Source organism: Cydia amplana, chromosome 1, assembly GCF_948474715.1.
Source record: "Cydia amplana chromosome 1, ilCydAmpl1.1, whole genome shotgun sequence".
Lineage (NCBI taxonomy): Eukaryota > Metazoa > Arthropoda > Insecta > Lepidoptera > Tortricidae > Cydia > Cydia amplana.
Window position 1 is genome coordinate 4,553,862 of NC_086069.1, and position 18,762 is coordinate 4,572,623.

At 37.5% G+C, this 18,762-nt stretch overlaps 2 protein-coding genes and 1 long non-coding RNA gene across 12 annotated transcripts in view; 1 reads left to right on the forward strand and 2 right to left on the reverse strand.

Moving 5' to 3' along the window:
- The window catches only part of LOC134660614 (tight junction protein ZO-3-like), a 140,012-nt gene that overhangs the window by 43,402 nt on the left and 77,848 nt on the right, over positions 1-18,762 (forward strand). For 8 of the 9 annotated variants that reach the window (XR_010097910.1, XM_063516416.1, XM_063516484.1 and 5 more), the window contains exon 3: positions 9,632-9,776. Coding sequence is in view for 8 of the 9 variants with exons in the window: in XM_063516416.1 (XP_063372486.1) it covers positions 9,632-9,776 (145 nt within the window). In the remaining variant the exon portion in view is untranslated. Of the gene's footprint in view, positions 1-8,613; positions 8,836-9,631; positions 9,777-18,762 lie in introns of those variants that run through there. The other variant, XM_063516756.1, reaches the window with a different exon arrangement.
- Positions 10,352-11,793, reverse strand: LOC134652694 (thioredoxin domain-containing protein 12-like). 2 transcript variants are annotated; one of them, XM_063507867.1, is made up of 3 exons: positions 11,244-11,793; positions 10,563-10,713; positions 10,352-10,489 (listed from the first exon to the last, which is right to left on the reverse strand). In XM_063507867.1, exons 1-3 carry the CDS (start codon positions 11,576-11,578, stop codon positions 10,487-10,489), a joined length of 489 nt encoding a protein of 162 aa, XP_063363937.1. In that variant the 5' UTR covers positions 11,579-11,793; the 3' UTR covers positions 10,352-10,486. The 2 variants fall into 2 exon arrangements, with proteins under 2 accessions (XP_063363937.1, XP_063363929.1); XM_063507859.1 differs by having other exon boundaries at positions 10,360-10,713.
- Positions 16,218-17,743, reverse strand: LOC134652711 (uncharacterized). Its single transcript, XR_010097208.1, has 2 exons — positions 17,620-17,743; positions 16,218-16,679 (listed from the first exon to the last, which is right to left on the reverse strand). It is a non-coding gene; the product is annotated as an uncharacterized LOC134652711 (long non-coding RNA).

Sequence of the window (18,762 nt, forward strand, 5' to 3'; positions counted from 1 at the left end):
ATAAGTTGAGTGGATCTCATTTATTTATTTTTTACAATGTTTTTGATTAATTGATTAATTTACCTAGGTAAATAAAAAGGTACTCTATAATAAAGTCTATCAATTCAAAAAATTCCTGACATTTTCGTGTTCCGTCCCCATTCCTGACAAAAGGCCAAAATTCCTGACAATGTCAGGAAAATTCCTGTCATCTGGTAACCCTATCCTCGGTAAGTGCGCGAAGGTAATTTTGTCACGTTATTACGATTTATCAACAAAAATAACAACGTTTTAAGATGCTAAGTACGGTACATAGTTCCTGCTCCATTTCATACCTACTGGCAAACAAACAAAATAATTACGACGAAATTTCAAGAGTAGGCAACTCCTCCTTTCCTTACTCTATTATTTAGTCAGATATATCTAATTAGCGGTACCTAAAAGCGGTGGTGGCCGAGTGGATATGACGCCCGACTTTCAATCCGGAGGTCGCGGGTTCAAATCCTGGCTCGTACCAATGAGTTTTTCGGAACTTATGTACGAAATATCATTTGATATTTACCACTAGCTTTTCGGTGAAGGGAAACATCGTGAGGAAACCTGCATACATCTGCGAAGAAATTCAAAAGTGTATGTTAAGTCCCCAATCCGCATTGGGCTAGCGTGGGGACTATAGCCCAAGCCCTCTCGCGCATGAGAGGAGGCCTGTGCCCAGCAGTGGGACGTATATAGGCTGAATTATTATTATTATACCTAATTAGGGATAAATAATATAATTCACTGTCAATACCGATACAAAATCGAGTATCTATCTGTAAGTACTTACACGAAACTACGCCTACTACGAGCAACTTTATACCTACTCTACAAAAATAACATTACCTATACAACATCGTAACATTAGATAGGTACCTACTATGTATTACTAGGTCAATCAGTATAAGAAAATAACCAAATTTCATCCTTGGCATTTTCCTTTAGGCCTCTAATATTATACGCCCCCGTAACATCTATCAACTCGCTCTCATCAAATCAAACAACAATACTAAACCAATCTACATACTACATAGAATATAGACCCTTATCATAGTAAGCCGAGAGATTTATTTAAAGTGGCCTTCCTTACACTGGCTATGGTGCCTGTGGTTAATTAAGTTTGATAAGGTGCTACAGGATTAAATCGTGATAGTCGGTATGGACCACACAAAGTGTACGGCCATTGATCAAAAATGTAGATCAATTATTATCTACGTCAATAATTATTAAGTAATTTTAGAGGTAAGAGATGAGATAAGCTCCCCCTTATTTAAAATTAAGGAATATGTTCTCTGCGTGTTATCAATTTTATCTCTAGACATAACATTACTATGATCAAAACTGAAAGTTCGATCCGTCCAGTGGCGCCCTCATTGGGGGAATTGTGTTTTCTAATAAGCCAAGTACTTACATAACTACATATAATTTATGTATAAATCAGTTTTATTACTAGGTAATCTAGGTATATAGTTATATTTTGCTTATTTTTCGCTTCATCAACTTAAGAGGCCTTATTCCTTAGAGCGTTCACCGATTTCACGAAATAACACTCGATAGATGGCGTTGGCGCTCGGTACGCGAGCGCCGGCAAAGTTAAGCGCGTTTCAACGCAGGCGAGAATAATATTGATACTTTTCAATTTAATTGCAAAGTAACATTATTTTTAGCGTTATATTGGCACTCTTTATTTTATTTTATAAGCATGGTAGTAGTCAATAGAGTGTATGTGTTGGGATAATATATAACCAGAGGCGAGTAAATAATAACAATATTTACCTCTGGCATGGAATTATTGTGACAATCACTCTTCTTATGAATAAGGTGTATTCGGGTATTTCCGAATGAACAAATAGTGGCGGATAATTCCGAAAGCTGACTCTTACTACAACGGAATATGAGTGATTTTACAATGATTTTCGGAATTACCCGAATAAACCTTACTACTAATATTCGTCATTGTAGTAGTGTTGTATTTTCAAACTTCTTTAGCGGCGCTGTGCACTTTTTGAGGTGGGGAAAAAATGTTAAACTCGCGACAGATCACGTGACCGTAAGACGGACACGTGACCTGATCAAAAAACTGTTACAATGTTATTGAGTTTTTCTTTATTGATTTAAATGCCATCTAGTGAGTTTCCCTCTAACCGGTATTAATATAACTCGAGTACCAACAGTGATGTGCTTAGGGGTTTCAAGTAATGCGACGAAATAACGCTAGATGGCATTAACATCAATTATACATAGTGCTGCAGACATTTTGCACTAGTCATTGAGTTTTCACTTCTGCCGGCACTCCCGGAGTGCAACCCGTTGTTTTTTTTTTTACAAACCATGACAAACCATGAGTTTTGTTTACATTTTTGCTGCCCACAAATTGTCGTCTTTTTGTACTATTTCTGTTTTTAGGGGAAAGTCGGGGCCCGTCCATACTGCAAATAAACATGTTTCTTTATTTGTGATATGCAACTGGCCCTATCTGTTAAAACCAGTCATTGTTTTTATTTAAAACCATGATACCGTTGACTACATTCCACATTTTTTTTTGTTTGATGGCCTCGTCGGGGTCAATACCGAAATCCGATTATTTATATTATGCCATCTTCGCTCCACTCCATTAAGATACCCTGGACAGAGGGCCTACCGCGAACCACGTTCGACGTGTTACCTCCCTGTCACACTTACGTACGAATTTACAAGTGCGACAGAGAGGCAACACGTCGAACGTGGTTCGCGGTAGGCGCTCAGGCCTATGGAACTCTCCGCGCGAGCACGGATTTATACCTACGAATCTATTCCCGTTCACGGTAGAAAATCAAGCTAGTTGGTCGCCGGCGCTCGAATATGCCAAAATGTATGCGAAATAAATGTCTTCTTCACGAACAAATAACACATGTTGTAGTGTGGAATATATGCAGTGATGGATGCAGAAACAAAAAAAAACTAATAAAAAAATCCGTGTTTGCTCTACCGATTAATAGGAAAAGTAACTATTAGACGTTCTCAATATAAGTACTTATACCAATTTTTTTTACGATAGTCGCAAGCTACGTAGTACGCCGTTTTATAAACCGCGTAGTGTTTACGCGGTTTATAAAACGGCGTAAACACTACGGTTACTGTAGGGAGATATGACCTTTTAAAATATTTCGCAGTCACTCATCATAATAAAATAATAAAATAAGGAAAAACCCTAACTTAAGACAAAAGATAAATAAAGAGAATAATAAAATAAATTTATAAGTAATTAATAATGATAAAAGGAATATTATAATTATTAATTACTTATTGCAACTTATCTTGCTCATAGTTATTTTACAATTAATAAAACTTATATTTGTACCTTAGGTAAGTAGGTAGGTATCTTTCATACAATCTATAGTTTAGGTAAGTAGGTAGGTACTTATTTGTAAAATAATTTCTAAGCGTCGGCAACCCTAGCTTTGTGCCGGTGCGCGCGGTGCGGGGAGCGGTGCGTTGAAGGTCATTCCATTGTATTTTTGTGTAGGTATTAAAACGGTAGGCATTTGAGTTTTCTTTGAGAGATAAGTATCTGTTCGTAAGAACTATAATATAGCCCTGTGCCCTGGACCTCATCTAGATCGATGGTACTCGTCAGGGCAAAGCTATTGAGCCCAAACACGATATAGTTATGATGAGTGGATAAGGAGTTCTGGTGACCAACTCCTGACTCCATTATGAGAACCTGGACCTCATCTAGATAGATGGTGCTCGTCAAGGCAAATCGAATGCGCCCAAACACGATGGAGTTATGATAAGTAGATTAGGAGTTCTGGTGACCAACTCCTGACTCCATCATGAGACCCTGGACCTCATCTAGATAGATGGTGCTCGTCAGGACAAATCTAATAATCCTAAATACGATGGAGTTATGATGAGTAGATTAGGAGTTCTGGTGACCGACTCCTGACTCCATCATGAGACCCTGGACCTCCTCAAGATATATAGTGCTCGTCAGGGCAAATCTAATGAGCCCAAACACGATGGAGTGATAATATGTAGATTAGGAGTTCTGGTGACCAACTCCTGACTCCATCATGAGAACCTGGACCTCATCTAGAACGAAGGTGCTCGTCGAGGCAAATCTATTGAGCCCAAACACGATGGAGTTATGATGAGTAGATTAGGAGTTCGGTGACCAACTCCTGACTCCATCATGAGAACCTGGACATTATCCAGGTCGTCCGGGTATAATAATAATGCAAAACCTAACCAGTATTCAAGTAACACTGAAAACCTATCACCTAGCGAGAGTCTGTTGTTGAAATTAAATATGGTGTAAAAAATGTACTTATTTGTATCAAGATTTTCTAGTCGCTGTATACAGCACTTCTCGGAACTCTCTGGCTGTTTACGAACGCACCATAGTCACCGAACGCCTGACGATCGAGCACAGGTCCGTCCTCTAAGCCGCCTCGGCGGAGAATGAGCGCGCGGCGTCGGTGCAGCGTGATTTATACGTGTTTTAAAATAATATAAATTTACGGCAAGGTAGGTCCTATAGTTATGATTATTTTTTTATGGGTTAACGTATAGTTATAGTTTGCTATAATATTATTTTTAGGGCAAAATAATAGTACAATTTGCGATAAAAAAATATAATGTAACCCTGTTTTCACCCAAAAAATGAAGAAAGTTCGGAAGGTTAAATATCCATTTTTTTTAATGAATCTTTGATTTTCAATAGTCTTAGCCGCTCGTAAAAGATATGGTGAATTGAATTGTAATCATTTCTGTATCAAATGATTCTTGTTTACTGCAAAATTGAGAACCGAAACGACAGTTCTCACTGCAAATTTTGAAAAAGCCTCCCAAGAAAACTCATTTATTTTAGGTTTAAAAAGAGAAAATGTCAACTTGAACGGTCTTACTTGCTAGTTTAAGAAATGATTATTTAAGTACGTTATCAGTTTTTGAATGAATACTAATAGTTACGTCGTAATCTTGAATGAAAAAGGTAACAGATTGCAAAAAACGCTCGCTTGTAGGACTAAGGACTCTTAAATAAAGGGATATCGCTTGTAAAAATGCTCAATTTTATTTTTTTGTTGTTGTAACAAATTAATATTCAAAAACATTATATCCACGCACATCCATCTCGCTCACACTTACACTCAGTGAGATTGAAAATGTTAGCCTTCAGTAACATATTTTACTTATTTAGGTAGTTATAGTGAAAACAGACGCATACAGGCGCCAGCAAACATAACATTTGGCAGCTACACCGCACGACACGCCATAATCCTTGTAAAGCGTACGAGTATGGGCCCTTGGCACCGCCTACGCGTTTTTGGACCCCACACAAGGCTGCCCATTGTCTGGCCCTGGACATGTGCCCTTGGGCGTAGTTCTCGGAAAATAGGAATGTGGGCTAGTGACTAACAAAGGACGGTGATGTGATGTTTGACATTCGCAATTAAAAAATGAAGAAAATACAAAAGGGACTGAAAGTTAGTATAATACCTAGTCCCAATTAACTGAAGTAATATCTAATGAAATGAAATTGTAATTGTAGTAATTCAGAAAATATGTGGAATGCTGCTGGCCAACTACTGGCATACTGCCGTATTCGAACTTCAAGATATTCACAAGAGACGACACGTACTAGATCCATTCTAGATACGTTATAGTTTAGATTTCAACTAGTTCTCTTTTGCAGCGCAATTTGAGCAACCAATGTCACTTTTACGTTGGATAGAGTTAGATATATATTAGATGTGAATTGGATCTCTAAGCCATATCTTGTGGAAACGTTCAAGAGTACCTATCTCCAGAATCGCGCAAATATCAAATTTGACAGGTTAGATCTTAAACATATCGTTATCGTATCTTGGCGATGTCTAACAGATGTTTATTTCATAATCCTAATCGAGCCCATAGTCGAGTAGAAATGACATTGTGAGATATATATGATATAATATACTTACCTATATGTAATGTTTTATTTACTTCTTGATATTTACTATTTAACTACCTATTATAACATTAGAATTACTTTTAAAGCGCGTAGTTACATTTTAGTCTTTTCAACTAAACATACATAATATTATCTAAGATGTAGTTGCATTTTAATCCTTCAAGATTGTGAATAAATTATTTATCTGTCACTTTCTGACACACATTTCTCGCTATTGTTTATCTACATCGATAAATGATAAACAGTACCATACTTGGGCCACCCGTATGCTTGCTCTTGAAACAGTTGAAACGAGCGAAGTGATAAAAAGCATTGTAAACAAACAGGTAAAATAGGATAGCCCTTGGCCGCTCGTTAAGGGTTGTCATCGTCTAGACTGCTCCTAAAATAGCCATTCAAAGCTTTCATAGCCACAAAAGGAAGTTACGGACGGTTACTGCTTTAAATGCGATGTGTCAACTATTCAAAATAGACGCCGTAGACTCCACTGAATACGAATAGGACACACTGAATAGTTTAAGCTTAGAAGTAGTAGTAAACTAGAGAAAAATCGACATTATACCAAGTGCCGTATGAGCTACATTGCTTTGGATAGTTTGAGGAATTCACATTTTGTAACTTAAAATAAGTTGTTAGTTTAGTGCGTACGCAGAAAGTACGCGACAGGATACATAATCGACTCATTGGCTAATTACAATTTAAAGTAAGAGACTATCTTGACTAAGAGACTTTGCATTAGATTTAGGTAGTGGTAGAAAAAATGTTGCTTATTAAACTTGTGGACGACATAATAATAAAATTCTGGAGAAATGTACAGTCAAGTCTGACGCTGCCCCCCTACATCCTAGCAGTTATTTATTAAAAGAAAGACGAAAGGAAGAAAGAAAAGCTTCCAAAATACAAGCCCCTTTAATAGCTTAATCCACCAAAATACTTTATTTGAGCACTTAAGTATGTTTCTAGAAGCTCATCTCTACTAACATAACATTAGTTAAGCCAAAAATCTCTGCCACAAAGTCACCGCCATCGCTACTTATGTTTTATACTTATTCACAACCATACATTGTAGTCGTAGCGCCATAGACTATCATTTACGAGTAAAAAAGTAAAAAGTTCATTCATAATCACATTAGCGTCGGTCCCTTTGTGCGTCACGGGGCCCGTGGGCCCGAGGAATGTGCATTCCTTCACGATCGGTTTTTTAACAAATACGAACCCTTGAGGACTTTCCTCGGGATCAGGTAGCGGGTATAACTTTCTTGCGATTAAATTGATGTTGGGTAGGGAATTTAGACTTAGAGCGATTGGGTGATGTTAGTACCTGGTAGTAAAGATCTCATTAAACTACTCATATTTTACTACTATGAATATTATCAAATTTGGCATGCAAAAGAGCGTTTGTTAGTACCTGTACCTACCTACTCGTATTAGTTCTCAATTATTGTCAGGAACAGAAATGATAAGTCTCAGTAAACCCCTAAAATACATACAGAATTGAAATACGAATTTATACAATTTGAAAAATAGCAATATAAGTATGGACAATGCCTATTCAAGGAGCTTATTCTGAAACCTGAAATACGTAAGATATAATTCCAATATGAAGTCTGTAGCCGCTGTAGCGAGCGTGTGAGTGTGGCGCATTGATAATTTGATATTGAAATTGCATTTTGTCTCGTCTTATGTATAATGGGACTGTTCGTTTATGTAAGTGTTACTAGTACCTCACAGTATCTATATATTCTACAAACGAGCATAATTCGAAACTTGTGACCGATAAGAATAATTTTGTCACCTATCAGGCTATCATAAAGAATTGAGATAGGTATTAGGTACTAGTGCAGAACACAAATTCATTTATTATAATGATATCGATAACTTAATTCGATAAAGGACGCGGGTTGCAAGGTTCACGATAAAAAATGCCTAGTTTATGAAAAGGGTGAAACAACTAAACAGGACTTAAGCGATTATGTACGTATTTCATATACAAATACGGTACTGTATTGTGTATTCTCCTACAGTTTAACGTTCCATTTTACTGTAAAAAAACATGTTATGAATCTAGTTGGAAACTTTAGTTGGTCCTGGGCCAAAACGAAATAGTTGTTAGGTACAGATAACAAATACAAAATACTCACAACACGTACGAAGTGTCAACACACGCTGTTAATGCTTCTTATTGCCATTCAAATACCTACCAACTGTAAAAAGCGTAGCAATAAAAAGAGACTTGTCTTGAATAAACGTAAGTATTATATCATCATAATAATTAGAATGTATCGTGTCATGTCATAATTTTGGTCTCGGCTCCGTTTTGGGAACCTCTCTGTCGATATTTTTTTCTGCTTCCCTAAATATTTCGATAACTGATTCACTTGGTGGCACTTGCTCACCTAATTAAATAATATTTTATCTTATCTCCTTTAAATCTAATTGCCGCTAGACGCACCTAGATTTGTAACTCATATCTTTTTTCGTCGTGTTTACAACCCAAACAAAATTGAGGTTAATACTTTTACAGAAGCGCTTAGCTCCGAACGTGACTGTAAAATACAAAAATAAAAAGTAATGTACGAAGGTGTTAAATGTGCAAAATGAGTGAAAGTGTCCGGTTATACCAACATAAATGACAAAACCGAAATAAACATTGACGAAAAAGAAACTTAAAAAAAATAAGAGGCCAGTGCTTCCCGCCGAAAATCCAGAGACATTTTTGTCTCGTCTAAAATGCCGGCGGTCATGGATGTTGAGCCATTCAGCCAGCCAGAGTGGAGCGACTCCACGGACTCTGAGCCCGGCCCGTTGCCTCAGCTGGGGTATTTCGTGCCAATGCGATGCAGGTGCGACCGAGCGTCCAGCCACGTGTGTAGGAGAAGAAGAAGGTAAATAGATATAGATACATATTTATATAGAATAATTATATGAAAGAAAAATATACAAACCTATAAATACCAAAGGTAATAGTCGCGCGCTTTTCAATATCAACTCGCCAGTAGGTACAACTGGAGACAGCGTTGGTGGTCTAGATAAGAAATGTACTATAGATAGGTACCTATCTAACTATGGTAGGTAGAGGTAGGTATTATATGGTAAGTAGGTATGTACATTTCTTAGTAGGTGCCTAACATAGTTATAGCTTATAAAACCAATGACCACCTGAATAAATCAACCACTAAGAATTTCGTTTTCATGGCTGGTTTTCGTGCACTTGCACCAGTCAAATCATAATTTAAATAACGTGGCACCTAGAAATTGTAAGTGTAAAACAAAAGGAAGGGAGCAACAAGTAAATCTATATGTATTTAGGTACTTCTTTTTGTTTCAATGTGTCTCAATAATGTACCTCGTTGTCGGAGATAGTTCCACGACACGACATTTCGTAACGGCTTCAGGCGTCAGGCGTCATCTCATCAGTGTTCTAAAGGTAAACAGCCGGGCTAGCACATGATTGGTGTGCTAATAATTTGCTAGGCCTACTGCTTTGGGGGCTGTTCATAAATTACGTCATCTATTTTTGACGATTTTTGTCCCCCCCCCCCTCCCCTCTAAAATCATCCAAAAATCATATCCATAATACTACTAATCAGAATCCTCCCGAATTACGCCGCAATAGGAAGCCAATACTAGCAAAAGAAGGAACAAAAAAACATTTTAAAGCTTACCTTCCCTTGTTCCCAGAGAATCTCCCCGATCCCGCCGCTCGGTGTCGCAATGCTCGTGCAACACGTCGAGGCGCTCGTCGATGGCCGCGTCGCCGGCGCCCGCGCCGCTGCCGCCGCTCAACAACACCATGGAAATGTACGTCGAGCCTGTTGTCGAAGATGTAAGTCTTTTTCTGTTTTTCTCCGCTTAAAAATCATGAAATGACGCAATTGTCAAAAGAAGCGTGTTTAAAATAGACAATTGGGAGCACCTTGATACCTTTCCCAGATATATTTTATATCTGATGGCGACTGTACTTTGAGTACTTCGACCACTAGCCCTTTTGGTTTTATCACTCTAGCGCACAATAACTCTTCCGACAAGTTTTTATTAACAATAGTATGTACAGTCAGCAATACTATTCGCTTAGCACCTTTGCATTCAAGCTTATATGCTGAGGTGGGTACCTTTTCTCTGCAGCTGACTATACCTATGCTAACCCTTATGATATCTATTAATCAATAATGAATTGATGAATAATTAATGACCATTAGGTAATAAATTATGTCACCATATACATGTATAGTGTATACGGTACTGTGCGTTGTATGATTTACAACCATAGATCCTAACCATACCAAGTAGGTACTTACGTAGTATTTCAGATCATAAATATCATAATCACTGTAATGTGTACTTAAGTAGGTACTAAAGTAATTACCTATAGGAGGAGCATTAAAATTGAGCCACGTTACATATGTTTGACTTATTTTATTTACGTCAATGTCTCAAATTTTCGTTTCGTATGCAAGTTTCAGTTACCGAAGCGTGGTAAAAAGTAGGTGATTCAAATTCGGAGACGCAGACGTTACTGGTGCCTCGCCCATCCAATCACTGAAAAGAGTCACATTTCCATATTCGGAATTCAAATCAGTAATACCAGTATTTTCATAAAGGTGCTTCATACATCGAACTTCTCGAGATGATACTTTTCGAGGACCTTCCTCATGGACTTGGCGATTTGCTCCGGTCGGCTGTAGAAAAACTTGTGCTGACTACTGCCGTCCTCGTTGTAGATTTCTTTGTCTATTTTGCCTGTCGGTGACATAAATAGGATCCTATGAGGAAAAAGGTGTTATTAGTGAGCGCACAAAAGTTTTTACAATTTGTAATTAAAACGTGGAAACAGCGGGCGAGTTGATAATTTAATGGAGAAGACAACTATGAATTATAATCGTTTGTTTATACAAACGATTATTCGTTTGTCAATATAATAATATGATTGTATAATCGTTTGTCAATTTTTTTACACACTCGTAAAAAGTTACAGATATCGACGATTGTCTCTTTTTATGTAGAAAATGAGGAACAGCGCAACCTATACGATTAGCTTTTACCTTTCCCATCGAAAGTGAACGAGACTAGAAATAGCCAAACAAACATCAGGATTTTTTTATCTTTACCCTACTATTAATCCTAAGTACAGTGAACTGGCCTGGATATTGTCAAACATCAAAGGGTTGTATATTTAAAGGCAAAATCAAATCAAAATAAGCCAGTTGAGCAGCAAGATTTGTATAAATAGGTAACCTATATTACCTACTTCTGATCATATTTGAAACCATAATTGAGCTTTAAATCTTCTTACCTGGGTATGTAAGTACCATCTGGAGCATAAGCATTGTTATCGGGTTCCTCATCATCTATTAAATTAACCATAACGAACTTTCTGCTCAACGACTGAATTTCAGGGCAATTAGCGAACTTTGGCTTCAGATTTTTGCACGCGGTACACCAAGACTTGTGTATGATGACCATCATGGGTTTCTTATGGCGGGATGCTAGCTGTATACCAGATTCTAAAGAACTCGCCCAAATGTAGTTGTGCCCGAAACCGTTGTCCCTACCTATGGAAGTGCTGCAGTATACTTTGTTAGATAACAACGAGAAGAAAGCTTTAGCTAAACCAGTACCGGTCGGCATTTTGTGCTGTGGGGTCTGTTCAGAAATGTATGTGGTTTTAATCTGGACAGGATGGCCAGACCGGATACTGGTGTTGTGGAATTATTTACATTTTAAACACTCTAAAGCCTTTTTCCGTTGCACCCCCATGTTTGACAATATTTTGCAAATTGACATTTGACATTTTAACACTAATCCATAGAGCTTATTGTTATTAGTTTCTAAGTAAGCTGGGGCCATGGGGCCATGGATCAAAGAGTAGTATAATATAATAGTAGTATAATGGATATACACGTTGCGCCATCTATGGCGGCAATGTGAAAGCTTTGAGTAAGGTCGAGAGCGAATGGTAGCCAAAGATGGTAGCGATGAGCTTAGTTGCTTGCTTTTTGATGCGTGATTTTATCGTCAGATGGCGCTACAGGTCTCACAAGCTTTTGGATATGTTACAGATATGTAGGTATGCAGGTCGGTATTTTTCATACATTTTGGTAAACTCATTCATCCCGAAAAAATTTTTTTTTGTATGTTTTATCTATCTACCTACCTATATTTTATTAAAACAAATTTTGCGAAATTATATTAGTTACAGCAGCTTTTTGTTGATAGCAGCCAACATCGCTCTAAATTGGACGTACCTACCTAACACTGCAAACGCTTCAGCTGTTGCTGCCATCACCCGACATCGCTGGTGACACCTGTATCGGGATCGTTTTCCGTCTAGCAAACCTGATGCTTGCGTAGGTACCTACAAGTACCGAGGTTGTCTGAGATTTGCTTGTAGCTGCTACGCAGTGTTGAAATGCTAGCCGGCAATTCAATCACCTGTAGAATGCCCCCATTACAATGACAATGACAGTTGCATCCTCCGATGCAAGCGACAAAATGCTATGACAAACTTTTTAAAATCGCTCATGTGTATCGGCGTGTGGCGCTGCGTGTGCATGTTTTTTTACCCATTTTCAAACACAGCAATGTCGATACGTCTCGCTCCACGTAGCCTATTGGAAAAAGCAGATAAACTATGATAATGAAATGTGCAGCGTGCGTGGTGCGTGATTGTATCTGGCGGAGAGGATACGCATTTCAGTACGGCTTTTAGCAAGAACGCCCGCTCGCATTGTCAGGGTCCTAATTTAAAATATTAGTAAATATTTATTAGAAACCTTGTCACACAAAATTGATACAATAGTGGCTTATTTTTGAGTAGGATAAAAATAAGTTCTACATTGTCGCAACGCGGAATGGTGCGCCATTTTGGAAGTTCGCGCGCGCTTTTTTCTTTTTAAACCGTGCTTGGATTTATGGTTATTGAGCCAGTGATTGTGCTATGATGTATAATCGAAACCGGAGTATGTACGGGACTGTGAGATCCTTGGCTCCTTCTAGGACCACGCCTGTAGCGGGTCTCGAGGATGTTCTCTACACGCCGCCTTACTTTTATCACATTCCTCCACCGCCGCCGCTTAACACCTATCCTGGAAGGAAGAGACGGAAAAGAGATAAGGTAAGTTACGAATGTTAAGCAAATGGATAACTATTCTCTTATTTCATAAAAAAATTGAGAAATCGACTTTATGATACTGTAGTTACCAACTTATAAATATAGGTACCTAGGTAGGTTACTTCATTATTATTTGCAACCTCAAGGGAGTTAATAGGTGTTCATCAACTTGTAAGATTATAAGAAAGTAAAGTAACATTGCAAATTTGCAATGATTAAAGATTACGCACTGGTTTTAGTAGTAAAGGTAAGTACTTGGCATCCATCTATACCTAAATATCAATCGTTTGTTGCTATAACTTTTAAAGAAATGATACAAAGATCTTACCTTAAACATACTGAGCTCTTCAAGTCAAGAGTCTCTCTTTAATTTCTCTATTATTATATTATTAGGCCGATATTTTTCAATTAAGTAAGAGAAAAGATGATAAGAAGTGTAAAAAGACGCAGAAAATACAGCTACATCAAACAGTAATTTTGACCCCCTACGCATAGTCAAATACTGTAATTTCAGGCCCACTTTCTATCAATTTATGTACTTTGTCACTGAGGGATTTTAATTAGCCCCATTATTTGGCTAAATTGTTTTTTTAATTTTTTTTATTTATTTAACGTGGTAGTCGTGACAAATACTTTTTTTAATCCATTTAGTGTCATATGGTGTCATATTTCATTCCATAGATATTCAAAAGGTTACGATATTAGAGACTAATAAGCAACTAATAAGTACTATAACAGAAACAGTATCTAATCTAATCCCTTTAAACGAGCAATTCTTGTTTATTTATTCATTTATTTATATATATATATATATATACATATATATATATATATATACACATATATACATATATATATATATATACACATATATACATATATATATATATATATTTCGGGATCTCGGAAACGGCTCTAACGATTTCGATGAAATTTGCTATACGGGGGTTTTCGGGGGCGAAGAAACTATCTAGCTAGGTCTTATCTCTGTGAAAACGCACATTTTCGAGTTTTTATATGTTTTCCGAGCGAAGCTCGGTCACCCAGATATTTATGTGCATAATGCGCCTAGGGTGAGGGGCTGTTAGAGTCTGTTCGGAAAGAGAAGAGTCGTGGAATGTATCTACAAAATACCTACCAATCATAATTAACCGAACAAATGCCTAAGCCAGCTGACCGTTATCAGCTGGAACAGACACCCCTTTTATAGTATTATCGTTATCGTACAGTGTCAGTATCCCAGCCTGCGTCAATATGTTAACGCTGTACGCAGATAAATACGCGAATTTAGATATCGTACGGATTAGAGGCGGATGGTGAATGGTAAAATAACATAAAATCAGCAGGAAGACAAAAAAAAACTTGCCCTAGCTTCGAATAGCCTCCTGACATAGGTACCACTAAGTTTTGGCCCGTGTTAGTTTTACCGGCATGATTGATGCTGCAATTAGATGTAAATGAAAACTTCCTCTATTGTATTTTTTTTCTGAAAGTTCCGAGAAGTTTTCCAACATTTTGAAAACTTTTCGCAACAATCTGCAGCAGCAATCCTACCTACATTCCGGCTTTGAGGAATAGGAAACCTGGCTAACCTGGTTTGCCTTTTAGGCAATGGCGGATTAGCCCTAAGGCACAGTAGGTCCGGGCCTAGGGCGGCTAGATATGTGGCGGCAGCAAGCTTAGGCGGCAGTCTATATGATGCGTGTTGAGAAAGGGGCGGCTAGTAGTTACTACTGGGCCTGGGGCTGGGGCCTAGGGCGGCCAACACTGCAAATCCGCTACTACTTTTAGGTATACCCTATGATCGGTGCAAGGCGCGGCGCGCAGCTTTGTCTGCCCAAAACCCCCAGCAGAACTCGTGCACTAACTTAATTTCCTTAAACATCGGGACTAAGAAAAAATATTACCACTGCATGGTTTAAACTAGGCTTTCAAAAATTGTGAAAAGATATAATACAACTTGAGTTTCATTAAGTTTTATTTATGGCAGGATCGTTTTTACTTTATTTACATTGATAACATCTAAAAGGGAACATCTAAATTTAAAATTACATAAAAGTTCTACAAAAATTGTTGCAATTATATTCCATCATGATATTGACATATATTTCAGTACCTAGCCACAGGCATAGGTACTCCTGTTCAGTAAATATTTTTGGAACATGAAATGCAACGATACTCTGCCTAAGCCAAAACAATAATTTTCTTTAGCTCATAGCAATTATACTTATATTATCTTAATGATAATGCAATAAAGATTTCTTTTTTTATAATTATAACAATCTACATATATATTCAAGGATACCTAAACATTCATAGAACACTTGGCATCCGCTGAACTGATCTCCTCGTCTCTTCTTGGAAGCTCGGCAGAATCTTTCAAATGAAGTATCCTTCTTTCATCTTTGAAATGTGACTGAATTGGTAGTGACTGTGTTTTCCTGTGTGATACTGTTCTCTCTGGAGGTGTAATCTTTGTGAACGCCCCGTACGACCATGCGATCCCAGTAGTCATAGAAACCGCCAGACAAAGTAGTTTTAACTGATCCTTCCTATCCATATCTGTTAAATTGGCTATCTGGGTGTTTAGTTTCCATTTGACTTCAAACAGTATAATATTTTGGATAAATAATTTAGTTTTATGGTTTAAACGTCCTTTTGACAGATCAAAAAAAAGCGTCAGTTGTCATTGTCACAGACAACGTAGCTTTTTGCATAGATAATGCGTTTTTTAATAAGTACGCAACGAATAAATTGTTTATTTATTTAATTATTTAAATCGTACTATGGTTGGAAAAGGGTTTCTAAGATCTTATAAAGTACAAAAATTGAAGGGATGTTTACAAAAACCACATAACTGACTACACTGGTTGTCACCTGAAACGATTAACAATGTTCTTAAAAAAGTGTCAACCGCTCTAAGCAGTTATCTTGTTTTTGCATATAACGTTTGGTCTATAACGTCTATTCGTCTTACTATATTTCTCTATGATAACACTTAGAAACGTTCTTGGCGCTCTGGGAACGACTTACTTTTACTTATAACGACTTTAGGCGCTCTGTGGGTCCAAAGGGCTCAAATTTATAAATTAAACAAGAGGGTATAATTTTAAAACTTTAATTTATAAGTTTTATAACCATAGTTCTTTTTGTGTATTTTATCTAGAATTATTCGTCATGAAGGATCTATTAGTTATTGCACGGATATTTTTTTGGACAAGGCACCACAGGACGCTTGTCTGGGCTGCACTCTTTCTCCGGGGGTTTAGCCTTAGGGGAGAACCTCCCGTATAAATATAAGAACCCTGTAGCTGCAAGCAAGGAGATATTTAGTAGGGTAAATGCGTCTTTGCGTTCTAAAGGCTCATGGGTATGCTTGACGGCACCATACCGATCCTTGAGAATGCCCCAAAAGTGCTTCTTGCCAGTCAAATGCCAGAGGCGCGTTGGCTTGATGCAGTCTAGTTTGTAGGGATGCATGGTGTTGATTTTTAGAAAATTGGAGCAACTTGGAAACACTACTATTTTTGATGGATCATGGTTCTATTTTGCATTTTATGTGGCTCATTATGGTAGTTATTGAAGATTTGAATATCAGCGATAGAAGACATTCTGGGCCTGAAAAATAATGGTTTAGCAGTTCTTAAGGTTAGGTTTGCATATTAACAAAATACGTACACGAGTAAGGAGTGTTTAACGTTACAGACGTTACAGTACAACACGTTGCTGTTAATGACTGATTTAATAAGGTTCTCTAACTGCAGCGCAGCCTAATTATTGTGAAACTATCGTATCGATGTCGCTCTGATTCATGATATAAGTATTAACCTTCCATACGGGTGTGTTGGTCAAAAATCGTGGGTTTAATTTTAACCTGGCTTGTGCTGTACAGAGAAAAAAAAATCTCGAAAACAATGAAAAAATGACTAACAATTTGGTTAGGAATGGGTTAGGATCGTTATCATCTTATCACATACAAGGGCGTTTTCTAAAATAAATATTGAAAACCCGATTCTTCCAGATCCTGGTGTTTTTGGGTTCTTTCAACTCAGAATCACTAGCATATTCAATCCTGATGATAAAAAAAATTGTCCCAAAATTTTGTATGAAAATTGTACATTCCACTAATTTTCTCATACTAAAAACGTGACGTAATGGAATGGACATTTTGGGACATCTTTTTTTAATGGTAGGAGTGCTGTCGATTCTGAGTAGAATGAGCCCAAGAATGTCCAGATTTGAAAGAATCGGGTTTTCGATATTTATTTTAGAAAAAGCCCACAAACAAGAGGTTAATAAACACGAGGCAGGTAGCCACTCAGGTAGCCTACTGTCATCTGACATATGGTGGTAATGTCACAGACAGTACACAGTAAACAGACCAACGTCGGGAGAACGCTATACAATTACGCTGTCGGGGTAACATTTACGCCAATAACGATATCACTTACCTTAGCTTCAAGAAGAAATATTGTGTTCTTGTTCTTAGCGTTACCCCTAAATATAGCAGAGTATGTCAAGGTTAGTGTTAAAGACATAATTGTATGAATATTCTCACCATAATGATGTTCAATGTTTATGGTCCTGGACGTTTCCCGAAGCTATCCCACATGGTGCCCGCGAATGAGGCTACTGCTGAAACAGTTACTACAAAAATTAATTGGTTTCTGTTCATGACATTTTCTGTAATGTTTGACGTTTTTGGGTTTGTTTTTTTTTGTTTGATACTTTTAAATGTCACAGTTATTACTGTTCACAGCAAGAAGTTTGCACATTGTGTTTTGAAACCTTTGAGCTCGCTTTGTGCCAATATCACTCATGTATAGTTGGTCAAACCAAATTGTCAGTAAATAAGAACAAAAAAACTATACTCATCCTTTTCTTTTTGGTGCTAGTACTAGTGTAAGACAAAGATAGTATGATTATCTCTGTCTTTGTTTGAAATGAGGCAGTCCTTTGACAAACTATCTGGTTTGTATCTGGTTAGTTCTTGGAGGATACAACTATATATCCTCCAAGGGTTAGTTAGTGTAGTCCAGTGTAGTCACTAAAGTACCTATATTATTACATATATTATGTACTTTATGTTAGCTGTCTTTTTAAATAACTGTTATTTTGAGGTCTTTAATTATCTTGTTCAGACTCTGATCTTCAAAAATACAACATACGTAGGTAACTACTTGCTTGGTAACATAAGTTTATCAAATTATTAGCTTTACTCTTATCACTTAAATGATAACGCCCTCAATAACTTACTCATTAAAATAGCATATATGTCCACACCTGTCCTCTCCATAACTTGTTAATTATTCATACTGATATTTATAGCAATTGGCATCTTCACAGAAAAAAAACTGCCAATTATGAGGGCATGGTCCAGGTAAGAATAACCCTTAATGTCCATGTGCGCGTGTAGCTGACAGTTCTGTCCTCATTCCTATCACTTTCCAAGAATTTCTTTTTAAAAACCAGTGTAACAGTGTTCTCTGGACCCGTAACGATTAAGTTATTGGAGAGCTCACGCTTAATCTGGTTAGTTAAATCGAACGCTGGCCGGTTGACAACGAGTAGGAATAATAGGGCCCGTGGTGTGTCGTTTGTATGTGTGTATCCCTGTGCGCGGGAGTGTCCCATGTAGAGGTTAAAATTCTCGCGGCCTTCACCAGAGATGCATTGGGACCGGTTTGATTTATCGGCCGGA

Excerpts from the sequence above, each read along its gene's own strand:
- LOC134652694 (XM_063507859.1), bottom strand. The coding sequence starts at position 11,578 with ATGCCGACCGGTACTGGTTTAGCTAAAGCTTTCTTCTCGTTGTTATCT. Across the intron at positions 10,714-11,243 it reads GATGGTACTTACATACCCAG|GATCCTATTTATGTCACCGA; the intron begins GTAAGAAGATTT and ends TTTTCCTCATAG.